Genomic DNA, 13,867 nt, shown 5'->3' on the forward strand with positions numbered 1-13,867 from the left:
ACTGCATCACTGTATTGGCAAAAACTGGGTAAAAACTTATCATACTATACGGCTTAAGGTATTCTGGTCAAATTGTTCACACATACAAAATCACAATCAGGTTTTCTTGATTCAGATGGTATATCTGAAATTTCTTCAAGCAGCTGAGAAAACGTTCAGTAATCAATTCTGCTGGGTCATGCATAACTTATTCTTTAAAATATTATGCGGTGATCAGAAAAACAAAATAGGTGTTTATGTAATACATATTATGCATACTTTTGGCTATCGCATTGGAATTATTTTAGTAGCCTGTTCAGCTGTGGAGTTTTGACCATTTACACAGTTTGTTGAGCCAATGCTCCTGAAAATTCTTGAAAGTTTCTTGAAATGAGGGGTTGAAATTAAAGAAGTCAACTGTACTTTAAGAGAACATGTATAAACTGGCTAGAGCAAGATCAGCCAGTACAAGCAGACATAAATTATCAGAATGCTGCTGTGTCTCCCAAAGCTGAACTTTGTAGATGTGTTGGGTCATGGGAAAAAAGGGAGAGTGAACAAAAGATAAATAACATTTCCTTTATTTTTATCATCTTGAGCTTACTGATTAGTTACCCTGTCTCCCCAAACCACAATCTCTATGACCAGTTAACTAGGAAATTATTTCCTTGACAGCAAATCCAGAATTCCATCACTTACACTTGTACAGCTGTCCCTTGGTATCCACACATGCTTGAGTCTCTCATAAAACGGTGTAGTATTTGCGTACTACCTACGTACATCCTCTTGTATACTTTATTTCTAGATTACTTGTAATAACCAAATATAAATGCTATGTGAATAGTTGTTATACTGTATTGCTTTTTTATTCATATTTTTTATTGTTGTATCGTTAATGACTTTTTCCCCAAATATTTTTGATCCATGGTTGGTTGAATCCGTGGATGTGGAGAGCTGACTGTAAATAGCAAAGAAGTAAATTAGTAGTAGAGTTTGATAGAAAATGTCTTTAATCAAAACAAGTTTACACTTTGACACTTGTAGCTTAACTAGGATAAATGTGTCCAAGTTAAAACTGTATTAAGAACCAAACAGATAATGACTGGTGTATATATAATATGTAATAACAGAGTTCCCTTAAAATAGTGGGTCCTAGTTCCATTTTAAGACCTCTGAAAAGCAAAAAAATCCAGTTATTGAAATAATTCAACTTGTTTTATCTGTAGGTGAAAACAATTGTCTAAGAAGTCAAAACATACAGTGTATGTCACACATAAACACACTGGTAATGTGTTTTTCCCATATTCATATAGTTTCGAAACATGGGAAGTACCCTACCTACTGAAAACCGACTGACCTAATATTCAAAATATCTTAGATATGCTCTCTTTCTGTTAATATACCCTTAAATTTTGTGTTAACATTGGTTCACCCTGATTTTGTCCATATACATCAATATACAGACTGTCAAAGTACTACCTTCAAGCAACTAATGTTCCTACTTTTTGCAGTCCTGTTACATGTATGATATAGACACGTAAAATAAAATTCCCTTCTAAAATAGCCATGTTTTCAAATGTTAGTTTCCTTATATAGCATTTTACTTATATTTACTGCATAAGCATCATGGATGGATTTTTTTCCAATTAAAAAAATACTACTTAATGATTTCCTTAATAAGTGTGACTTTTTTTAAAAAAAGCTTAGAAACTTGAGACTTCTCTCAAAAATAAACTTATTTACTTTTCAGTTTTAGTTATTAGTGCCTGTAAAGGATCTTAGATGGTTGAACCCTAAAGCCATATTCATTCCTATATTAATACACAGTCTGTTCTCTACAGGAAAGTCACATGATTCCACTGAATTAAACTACCAAAACTAAACTGCCACAAAGCTGAATTATCTTCAGAAGTTAACATGAATGTTGTACCTCTTTAAACGTCAGTTGGTTATCTAGTTGTCATACAAAAAGGCATACAGACCACACATGGTTACAAAGAAGCAGGATAATGTAGCACAGTGTAGACTGGGAATAAAATCAATTTTTGATAAAAGAAGGGAGTGAGTACTTGTATAGAAGTAACATTTTATCTACCATAAAAATGCTTAACTTCTACAAAACCCACAAACAGTGAAAAGACAGTCTGGTAAATCCAAGATTTATAAAAACTATGCACAAAACCCACAGTACTTGGGAAAAGAGGAAAGGTTTATACAAATAGCAGTTTTTAAAATGTAACTTTGTTCTACTACCAATTACACATTAACATACACACTACTTGAAAATATGCTACAACCATGTCTGAAAAAGCAGTTTAACATTTTCTAAATGGGATTCCCACCCACATTTATTGTATAATGTAGCTGTTAATACTGCACAAATACAATTAGCAATAATGTTTAATTACTTTAAACAAAGATGAAGGGATTTTCTCTTTCAAAAGTTTTAAACATCAAAACCTATGCTTATAAAAATTTAAAACTTTCAGCAGTCTAAATATTTCAAATGAAAACCATTACAAACTTCTCAAATGTTCTTTATATTCCAGGAATGTCAACACTAGTTGTCTAAAGTACAATCCTTCATAGAGATTTCATTCTCTCTCTCTTCACTGGATGGCCTAAAGAAAAGGGGAAAAGAAAGGTGTGACAACTGGGATTAGAGTTTTCTCCTGAGGAAAAAAGGACATTGAATCTATGCATTATGTTTTTCAAATCACAAGTCTAAACCAGAACAACAACAAAAAAACTCCTGACTTGTTATTAAGACACTCATTTCTTTGTTCAAAATTTTACTTTATCATGTTAGATCTTCTTCCCAAAGTAATATGCAGATCAAGCAAATAACTCAGGGAAGCATGATGGATCAGACCCTTTCCGTCATTCCCAGTTTCAAAGTGAATTCTCTTTAGAGAACATGTGAGTGTTACACCTGTGTTATCAACATATTATAATCCTTGATTAATAAAGAGAGGAGGATATACACACAGACAACAAAATTTTCTTAACTTCAGAATTAGAAGAGATGCTAAATTCCATAGGCCTTTCACACATACAGCAGAACAAACTGAGACTTGGACAAGTAAGTTCCATAGCAAGTAATTTTAGAGTGGGTAAAATACGAAGTAGCCTGTGATTTATACATCTAATTTTTGACGTAACATCCTCTTTCTTGCTCACAATTTGTGTGAAAGCAAGTCATTAATGGTGTAGAAGTAAAAGTAGACCAGGGAAAAATATAGGTGGTCCACAACTTACATTATTTAACTTTACAAAGGTACAAAAGTGATATGCATTCAGTGAATACTGTACCATGCAACTATTCTGTTTTTCACTTTCAGTAGTCAATAAATTACATGAGATATCCAGCACTTTCTTATAAAATAGGCTTCATGTTAGATGATTTTGCCAAACTGTAGGCTAATGTAAACATAGGCTAGGCTAAGCTGTGATGTTCGGTAGGTTAGGTGTATTAAATGCATTTTTGACTTAGACTATTTTCAATTTAACAATTGGGTTATTGGGACATAACCCCAGAAGCATATGTAGTTATTTTCTTTAACTGGACTCCCACCTAGCTCCATTCCCTTGAACACAGTGGCAAATTTGCTGTACATGAAATTTTTTTACTATTTTGCCTTTTTGATTTGCAACTTCCTTACTGGATTCAGAGAGTTAAGTGATCTAAATATAGCCCTTTATACAAATAATCTTGGAACAGTACTGTGCATAGGAGCTTAAATAAGAAAAACACACATGAAGACCCATCAAAACACATCCTCACTTTTTCTTAGTGCTGGCCTCGTGGTTGTCCTTGCTTTCTTCATTGCTATCTCCATTATGTTGTGGCTGATTACTACTGTCTTGGGCATCAGATCCTCCATTTAGAGTCTTTGAACCTTTAGAAGGATTCCAATAGGAAAACTTTGTTAAGAGTTTATGAAGTTATACTTTACAATCTCCTCTAGAGATCCAAAATCAAAAACACATGGCCCTCAAATTTCTGATACTTAATGTCTTTTATTTGAAATTACATTGTAATTCAGCCCTCACAATGAATTTTAGGATTGCGTTTTGATGCTATTTCAAAAAAAAAAAAAAAATGACTTCATTAAAGAGCTGTACTGTCAACTCATTACATTATCAAAATCCTTTCGGTAGCTAAAGCACAGTAAGCAGCAGAGTTACTATATGTATCTATGGGTATAGGAAGTAGATTGTGTTACTGTTATCTGAAAGACTATAGGATGCTACAACTCTGTAGCACATTATGACTTGTTCTTAGAAAAAAACACTGAATCATAAAATCTGTATTTATCATTGTGGGTATTTTAGAACAAAAAGTGTTAAAAATAGCATTTCCTAATTGACATGATTTTGTGCCTAATAAGTAAACAGTGGGAAGATTTCCATCTCATTTCATTAACTTTTTTTTTTTTTTTTTTTTTGGAGGGGGGCAGGAGGCAGCTGCCAGAACCAGAGTAAGTTCAGAGTGACTCCCTTATTTCATTCCCAAATAAATGAGAGCCAAAAAGTTCAACTGCTTTTGAAATGTTGGTTCTACCTTAAGCGTCTGTCATTAAGATGTTTAATAACATTGAATTGGGGGAGCTGATAATGATAACTATAATTCTCTTTTATGTCCATCATAGATACATTCTGAAATAATATGAATGAAATGACATACCTATAATTTGCTTCAAAATAATCTCCTGAGGTAATACAGAGAAAGCTTAGGGGGTATAAAACCACAATGATCGTGCATTGATAATCGCTGAAGGTGGGTGATGGGGATGTGGGAAGTTCATTTTTCTCTACTTCTGTATAGGTTAGAAAATTTCCCACATTTAAATGAAAAGAGAATATTAGAAAAATACCAGCAAGGTTTAACTACTACTAATTTAAACTGAATGAAAAAGAAAAGCAAAAGCTAGAGGTGAGCACTGTACTCTATGCTACACATTCCGCTAAGTATTTTATGAGACTTTCCTCATTTAATGTAGCTACTAATGAAATTACATATAAAAACCATCTTTAAAAGTAGTCCTGGTAGACAGTTAAAAAACAGGCCTCAAATTTATAACTACTTACCTGTTTGTTCCTTTTCTAGCTTTTTGTTTGGCCCTTTCTTCCCTTGATCTTTGGTTTTATTCGCTTCCTCATGCTGTCTTTGTTCAGCAAAAGATTTATTCAGCACTTGTTTGATCACGGAATCTCCTTCACCAACCAAAAACATGTTCTTAAACTTGTTATACAACATTGTAGACTTTTCCATGATAACTTGACTAACCTTGAACCGCCGTATCTGAGAAAATAATATGCATTCATAACTGTTTTCCTAATTGATTTTTTATTTAAAACCTGTTTCTTAATGAAGAGGAAGTCTTAAAATCTACAGGACTTGAAATCGCTTACCTTTTTCAGTGTTGTAATCATCTCTGTGTGTTTCTGAGCTTGCTGCATTGTGACCTGAAGTGAAGCAAGTTCATCCAAGGCCTCAATGCATCTGTTCACATCCTTCATGACAAAACAGTAATTTCATAACTGTTAATTATCAAATAGAATCTATTTCTGAAGATTAGTTTTTGAAAATATCAAATAAGGCAGTATAAAATAACCAATAATTGTCCCTTTTATCTTAAATTTACATAAAATCATGAAGCTATAAAAGCACTATTTTTAAATGAGGTTGAACACTTACAAGATTATCAATTTTGAGAGAATTTTTAATTTCAGCATGTATCCTTTGAAGCCGAGAATCCATTGATGTTTCTATAAATTAAAATATGTGAAAAACAGTAAGTGGTTTTTCCAAACCAGTATTTCTGTATAGTCTAAGCAAAGTATAATGGAAAGAATTGGTGAACTAAAAAAAAATGTTCTTGATAATACATGAACAGTAGCTTAGCTAAGAATCAATAAGTTGTCTGCCATTTTTAGTATTTAATATTTTGAGTATTTTAGCATTCGAGGTTTAATATACTAAACCTTTAGTGAAAATGTTTAGGAAAGTAACATGGAGCATGAAAGCACAAAATCACCATCTACCTGCGTTTGTTTCTAAAATAAATAGTCTGCATCCAATAATGAACTACTGTATACTCCAGTCCTTAAAACACCTGCCTTACCTGACATGTTTAACCAAGGGATTTGTCAAAAATGGGAAGCACCCAGCTTTTGGCACGGTTACAAAAATTTAACGTCATCAAATAACAAGCATTAAAATATAAAGACAACTCTTTAGCAAGTTCACCTTACTATGCCTAAAATACAATGCAATTTAGACAGAATCCACTAGGGATTTGAAAATGTATACTTGTACATTTCTTAGAATATAAAATGAGACTGATTCCAAAACTGATACATGAAAAATTAAGTGTATAGCTTCCTTTCTATGTATAATTATATACATCTGAGAAAGTGAAATAACTAACCTCGCTTCTTCTCCACTTTCTTAACTTCTGGCTTCTTTCCTTCATCTTTATTCTGCCTATCAAATGTTAACACAAATATTAAACATTGGAACTTTGTGACTGATTACCAAATGCCCACAATCCCTTATGTAAAATTTAATTTTTTCCTTAAAATAATCAATGGCCTAGACCACCAGGAATTGACTGTACTTCTTGGAACTATGCAGTTCCACAGCATTAGTATAAATGTAACCAAAACTCAAATCAACATGTTAAATAACTTAACAATCTGATTTTTCAATGACATCACAAATAAAATGATTTAAAAGTAGCTATGGTTAAATTTTCTTTCCAACATTAAATAATAGTGTGTTATTAAAAGATAATTTCAGGGCCAATGGAAAAGGCCGTAAGAGGAAGAGAAGAACTACAAATTAATGGATTCTACATCACAATTATTTTTAAAAGCAGCATGTCGAAAGAGACCAATTTAATTGTCCCCCACATTTCCAAAGAGTAGATAACTTGAGGGGTTTTGAAGTTAACTTTAAGATTAAATAGACTGTTTGAAGGTAATACTATCATTAAAAAAAATTTTTTGGCCAATATATCAAACTTAAATGACATCCACTAACATTTACATACCGTTTCACAAATGAAAAGGTACCACTTTACTATCAATCACAAAAATAACCATTTAAAATTGAAATCTTAATATTTAGTACCTCAGCTTAAGAGTTCAGGCCATACTATGAACCAGTTGAAATAGACAAGAACAAAAAAAAATATCTAAAAATCAGGTGTTTATTTTTTTAAAAAAACTTTATTTTAAAATTTTGGTTACAGTTTCATTTTTTTCTTAACATGTCTACTGTTTAATCTCTCAGGATTAAAAAAAACAATTAAGAATCTAAAGAATTAAACAACAAAGGAATGTCAAGGGAAGGGCACAACTGCCCCATTCTCAGGGGTGTAATAGCTATTCCAGTTTAACACCTAGCATCAAAACAAAATGAATTTTTATATTTTCTAAATGAAATAATGTACAACCACCATCTTCATCTGAGCTTCTTATAACTCAAACACAAAGCTTCATTTTAAGCTCGGTAAAAAAACTTAACAGGAATGATGGCCAACCTTAATATGTAGTGTGTACCTTACAGGAAATTTTGTTAACAATCATAACACAGTAATAATGACATTAATAATGAAGTCCTCAATTTAGAATCTGGAACATTCTTCCATCAAGGGGGTAAGGGGAAAATTCAGTCCAATGAGTCTGTCTCAAGATCTTCATCTCTTGTTTGCTCCACTTGTATTCTCTTTTCAGTAACTGGATTAATGCTTTGAGCCCAAAATGAGATATATTTTTTATTACTGTAGATTACATGTTGTTTGGCTGGGAATACAATACAATAAACTTTATTTTGCATAATGCATTTCACACAGGTTGCATTTGAAATGCTTTACAGAGCAAAACTGTCCAAGTACAAAGTTTTGTAATAACAGGAGAAGGAAAGAAAACACAAATATTAGAATTTGAGAAAGTTACATTGGAGGACATTCAAAAGAAATACATATAGGTAATTCTGAGATACTGAAAAAGGGTTGGGCTAGATTTACTAACAACTAATTTTATATCTTAATTTTGGGAGTACAAAAAAGTTAAAAACAACAAACAGTCCATCAGCTTTTCAGTGAAGATAGAAAATGATCAGTAACAAAAAATAACTTAACACAGAAGCAGTCAAACTCCAACAGATTGAAGGGAGTAACATTTCTGAGCTTTAGGTCAATTTTTAAATTACTCCCTCAAGCAGCTAATACTGCTTATACATATATCCTCCAAACAACTAAGAAGGCAAAGTCAAATACTATACTTGCAAAGAAATACTTTCAGTTTACGAATGTATAATATAATGAAAAAAGTACAAAATTATTCAAGAATCGTTTTAGAAATTCACTGCTCATCATTAACTTTGTCTTAGTGACCTAGAGCATGTTTTTAAAATCACCTCACTAAAACAACCAAAAAAAACCAAAGTTTATTCAGAATGTAAGATACTTCACAAGAAAAAAGCATTCTACAGAAAACTCAAATGACAGTCTAAAGATAACTAGGAAAACTAATGTAATAAAGACATGAAGTCTAATCATTGCTATTACTTTTCCTTTTAAGTTATTTTAAATCATTTTACATAATAAAGGGGAAAGAAATTCCCCATAGCAAGTATACACCATCTCCAAGTATGAAAACGTTAACAGAAAACAGCTTTGAATTTGATCTATATTGCACATACCTAACGTAAACCCTGTCAGCCTTTATATTTACTTTTACAGGCTTCCTGGGTTTCCAACTGTGTTTTTATTTTTGCTGGTCATTAGGGGGAGGCCTGCTGGTGGTATGACAAATAATAAATTATTCCTTCTTTCTCCACCAGTATATTTTCACCACTCTTTCTATATTTTAATATATTATACACATAAATAAGAGGATGAGTACATTTTCTGCAAAGCCACTAATAGTTAAATCCTATCTGCACTTTCAGATTAAATTTAAAAATAATTCACAGGGTGACTACCTCAGTGAATTTTACCCTCTCAGAAAAGCATGAAGCCTGAAATATGATTATCATTATATACTGAATATTTTTCTTTTCTAACATACAGAAAAAGTCACTTTTTCAAAAGACTTCATGAAGTCTGGAAAATTAAAGTCTATTGTTTAAAATTTCATGCTAGCCTTAAAAAAGAACCAGAAATTTAAAATAAAAAAATACTTACTGCTCAGTTTCCATTTGTTCCTCTTGCTTGCGTTTTCGATCTGCTGCTTCTTTCTCATATTGGCCTTTCAGCATATTCCTTCTGTGAGCAGCCTGAAAGTTTCTTCCACCTTTTCTCTTCTGTTTTGAGAATTAGGACAAACTTAGTTATGCATCAAGCAAGTGACTAGTGCTTATATAATTACATTACAATCTTGGGGGGAAAAAAGTAGCTAGTTTTGTAAGGGACAGATAAACAAATTAGTAATTTTTAAAGTCTTTGAATTACATAAATCTCTGCTCTGCAAATTTGCCTTTCCCTTGATGTCTGTGGATTTAGTAATCTATTTCTACCGTGCAGTGGAAGTGATGTCCTTTGTTTAAAATGAACTATGTCACGCTATTTGCCTCTACGTGATTTCTGACTTGAGTATTGACAAGCACAGTACTCTACCTATCCAATTAAAATCTTTTAGCTTCAAAAATATTGAGACAAAAATCAGTTAAAAATAAACAAAAAGATCTACGTGACCCAAATCTGTAGATCTTTAAGGCTATAGTACACAAAATTTATTTTTCTACACAAAAGGATGCATAGCTTCAATAAGATTCCCAAGCAACTATGCCATTCAAATAAAGTCACATACCAATGATAAAATGAACAATAAATAGGCCTGAAAAGTGACAAGAATTTCTTTGGGGGTAAATATCAAAAATCTGTATATAAATGTACCTCTTTTGCATCTGTCTTAACTGGTCACAGCCTACTTGCTTCATCTTCTACTTCTCAATAAGTGTGGTTACTGAATATATGAGGGTACTTCAAAAAGTTCATGGAATTAAAGATAATAAATACAAATCCTTCCATGAACTTTTCGAAGTGTCCTTGTATATTCAATTATGTATTTAATTTCCAGATCATAACTGAATAGCTAAGATAAATTCAGAATAAACTAAAGGAACATTTCAAATATGCCTTTTAATATAATTAATTCAAATCTATTCAGAAAGATAAGGAAATTCACTTTCACTGGTATTTATAGACTTTCACAAAAATATTGAAAGTCTACTAGCAGTAAAGATTAAAAACTAAGAAATTTAAAATAGAATGTTTTATATGATACATAAACTTTTTACCTTTTCACCTTCTTGATCATCTCCTTCTTCTTCAGAATCAGAGGTTGATGTAACCCCTGTTTTAGCTAAATTTTTCCTTTTTGATTCAACTTCTTTCTTCCCCTCTTTTTTGTCTGGTTCTTTTCTTGGCTTATCTTCTTCCTTCTGGCCCTCTTCATCCTTTTTAAGCTGCTTTTTGAGTTGTTTATCCTCTTGCCCCTTTTTCTTACTTTTGTCTTCTTCAATAACCCTGTTTTAGAGAGTGCAACAATGTAAAATGAGCTTGTATTTATTAATACTTGTCATTCAACTATACTCTCCCAGTCAACCAAGTAAGTATTTTAGATAGCAATACGCTATATAATTCATTTTTTGTTTAAAGGCAAATCTAAAACATCTTTAGGTAAATTACAGTGTCTCCAACCATCCAGTCATAAAAAGAATTCTGTAATAGAACATCCTTTTAGTATAAATTAGAAGATACAAAATTGTAGTTGCATTAGGTTACCAAACAGAAGGTTTTTCCCTGTTTTCCAATGTTTTTGTGATGTGACTCATTTGCTCAAAATAATTTGGGTACTATCTGTGTCAAGGCACCATTCTTGACTCTGAGGATACATCAGTATAAGGTGGGCAGGATCCCTGGCTCACATGGAGCTTATACAAGGAAGAATAAATTATGCTTAAAAAGTAGACACACAGAAAAAACAGAATTGCAGAAGTGAAATATAAGTTCATTTTAGAACTGAAATATTCTTCTGCAGAGTAAAAGTGTCCCAACTTATATTTAATGGCAAATATATAGCCAATCAGGCACAGTATCACACAGTGTTGAGCTGACTAGCACCTAAGTATTCCCATCACCACTAGATTTCACAGCCATCGCTACCTTAATTGCTAAAATAATCCTAATTAGCAGAAATAGGCTCTAAAGGGAGAATCAAATGATGCAAATACTAACCACATAATGACTTTTATGATATGTATGTTCAACTAAAGCAATTCCTTAATAAAGAAATACTTCAACTTGAAGCTTAGACAAACTAAAAACTAACCTTTTTACTGTCTGAAGAAAGAATTTCACTGAAATTTTCAAAAATTATACAATTAAATCAGTGAATTTGAGAGCTGGGAGGGACCTCATATCAATCAGTCCAACCCCTTCCATTTGACAAATGAGAACATGATGGTGCAAGAGGTCATATAATAAAGCCCGATATATCTCAATTCCAAATCCACTGACCTCCTTCCAGACAAGTGCTTCCTTGAATGCCTAAAAGACTATTAAATTAGAAGAGAAAAATTCGCTTTTTGTCTCTTCATAATTTTTTAGACACCTAATTACCCTTGGGTGTGCTCATTTTCAAATGTCATATGGACTTATCCTTTGCATTTAATTGATGAAAGAAAAAGCACACAAGCAAAACAATGTAACTTTTCAGTATTTACATTAATGTAAACATTTTAGTAATAATCAGTTTCTTAAAAATGGGAATCAAGTCAAATACAAAAAAACATTTCCGTGGCTTAAACATTGACCAATTGCTTTTCCTTAAAATGTTACCTCTGTATGGAAGGAAATAGCTATTAAAAATACAAATACCCTCTGACACAGCCAATCTGCTTCTAGCAGTGTATCCCAACCAATATATTTGCATGTGTACAAAATAGTAGATGACAATGTTTTTAAAAGCATGTATGAGGAACAGGATGAAAAAAACTGCACAGCTGATGAGGACAATATTTCCTAATGACCTTTTCAAATGCAACTAAGTAATAATACTAAAAAAGTAGATAACTTGTAGAGGAATCAGCCTAAAGCCATGGGACAAAAGGACTAGAAAGGATACTGCCATGGAAAACTGAGGCCAAATCAGGGAACATTCCTTACACCAAAAATAGGGGGATCTCAGGGTACTTCTACCAGCAGAATTTCAGATTTTCTAGGGAACAATGGTTACAAACAAACTCACCTATAAGTACCCAATTTCCTAATTTCAATATGGTAGTTATTTTTGTGCCATTTGTATTTTTGTGCCATGTTCTATTTTTGTGCCATTTTTTTTTAACTGACAAGTAAAAATTGTACAGTTATGGTGTAACACATGATGTTCTGATGTATGTATACACTGTCAAATGGCCAAATCAAGCTATTTAACATATGCATGACACTTCACACTTTTTTGTGGTGAGAACTCTTGAGGAGTTCTATTCTCATGTGCCAATATTTTTTGGTGTACTGTAACAGCTATCTTGACAGTAAAATAAAGCTCTTTCAATGTATTATGGTTGAAAAGTACCAAATTCTCCACTTGTGTTCTACAATTAAAATTTTCTATAAAAAATAATCAGTTCATTCAAAACACTGTAAATCCATTCTTAATTGACATACGTCACTTGAGCCTTCCACACAAAATCTTTAAACACAATAGCCACAAAAAGTTTTCCACTCTTTGTCTAAGTTTACATTCTTTCTGATAAGGTTTCTCCAGAAAAACCAAGGTAAACACAATCCATAAGTAGAAAAAGAAAGGTAGCAAGAGAAAACAAAACAAACACACTCATTTTTTTCCAAAAAATAGTGGTCATTCCAAAATACTTAAAAATATTAAATTTACATTTTAAAAATAACTTTAATACTATTTTTAAATAAAGCAGCACTCATTCTGGAGGAGTTAAAAGGTATGTGGACACTGCTTCAAATACATTCTGTCTGAAATTCCTTAAACATACTATATATTGCCCAATTTCCCTATTGTAGATTTTACTGTGCATTAAGTATCTTTACATTTGAAATGCCAAGAAAATGTCTTAGATTAATGAAGTAACCACATCATTTTTGATACCCTGCCAATTTTTACATTTCACAAAATTTTTCCAGTTTTTCTAATTTTTAGAAATATCAAAATATTAATTGCAACATTCTGTAAAATTGGTAAATATGCAAAGAGATATATGCATGTTTAAAGTTGAATGTCTCATTTACTGCACAAACTACTTACACATTAAAAATAAACTCACATTTCACTCTCTGAAGGACAGGGCTGTTTTACCATCTTGGGTCTACCTCTTGGTTTTGGAATCTTGACTTCTGTGGCTAATCACATGAAAAAATTCAGTAACTACCAGTTTCCTTTTAAGATGTAAATCTCATATATAAAGATTACAAATGACATATACTACATAAGAATATTAGTTAGGGACTTATTACAGATACAATCATAAGTTTTATAAATACTTCTGCATGGTTCAAATGAGCAACAGCGAAAAATTTAAAGAGGAAGATCAGAGTATTTTACCATTTGTCCTTAGTATGGCTGAGAAGGCTTAAAACATTTTCATTAATATTTAACAATATTAGATTCCAAAATATCATGTAAATAAATGCTACTATTTTTTGAGTATTACTCATTTCATCCCTTTTTCAGTAAGAATCCTATTACGAAGTAGAAAAAAATTGGCTCTATTTTGGTTAATTTTGTTTTAATTTGTATTAGGTAAATCCTTCCAAAATATTTCCAATTTGCCAAATTAAGAAAATACTTTAAGGGGCTGGCCAGTTAGTTCAGTTGGTTAGAGTGTAGTTTTGTAACACTG

At 31.9% G+C, this 13,867-nt stretch overlaps 2 protein-coding genes across 7 annotated transcripts in view; one reads left to right on the forward strand and one right to left on the reverse strand.

The window, feature by feature from the left end:
- The window catches only part of SNAPC3 (small nuclear RNA activating complex polypeptide 3), a 40,659-nt gene extending 36,154 nt beyond the window's left edge, over window positions 1-4,505 (forward strand). For 3 of the 4 annotated variants that reach the window (XM_063080330.1, XM_063080332.1, XM_063080333.1), the window contains one exon: window positions 4,432-4,470. The gene's annotated coding sequence lies outside the window, so the exon portion shown is untranslated. Of the gene's footprint in view, window positions 1-4,431 lie in introns of all 4 variants that reach the window. The other variant, XM_063080331.1, reaches the window with a different exon arrangement.
- PSIP1 (PC4 and SRSF1 interacting protein 1) overlaps window positions 1,083-13,867 on the reverse strand; it is a 31,818-nt gene continuing 19,033 nt past the window's right edge. Inside the window, exons 8-16 of one of the 3 annotated variants that reach the window (XM_063080327.1) lie at window positions 13,292-13,367; window positions 10,292-10,520; window positions 9,177-9,295; window positions 6,414-6,469; window positions 5,681-5,751; window positions 5,395-5,496; window positions 5,071-5,284; window positions 3,764-3,878; window positions 1,083-2,600 (exon numbers count right to left, since the gene is read on the reverse strand). In XM_063080327.1, the coding sequence (XP_062936397.1) occupies window positions 2,540-2,600; window positions 3,764-3,878; window positions 5,071-5,284; window positions 5,395-5,496; window positions 5,681-5,751; window positions 6,414-6,469; window positions 9,177-9,295; window positions 10,292-10,520; window positions 13,292-13,367 (1,043 nt within the window). In that variant the 3' untranslated portion in view covers window positions 1,083-2,539. Of the gene's footprint in view, window positions 2,601-3,763; window positions 3,879-5,070; window positions 5,285-5,394; window positions 5,497-5,680; window positions 5,752-6,413; window positions 6,470-7,238; window positions 7,872-9,176; window positions 9,296-10,291; window positions 10,521-13,291; window positions 13,368-13,867 lie in introns of those variants that run through there. The other 2 variants (XM_063080328.1, XM_063080329.1) reach the window with 2 other exon arrangements.

This window comes from Cynocephalus volans, chromosome 16 (assembly GCF_027409185.1).
Source record: "Cynocephalus volans isolate mCynVol1 chromosome 16, mCynVol1.pri, whole genome shotgun sequence".
Lineage (NCBI taxonomy): Eukaryota > Metazoa > Chordata > Mammalia > Dermoptera > Cynocephalidae > Cynocephalus > Cynocephalus volans.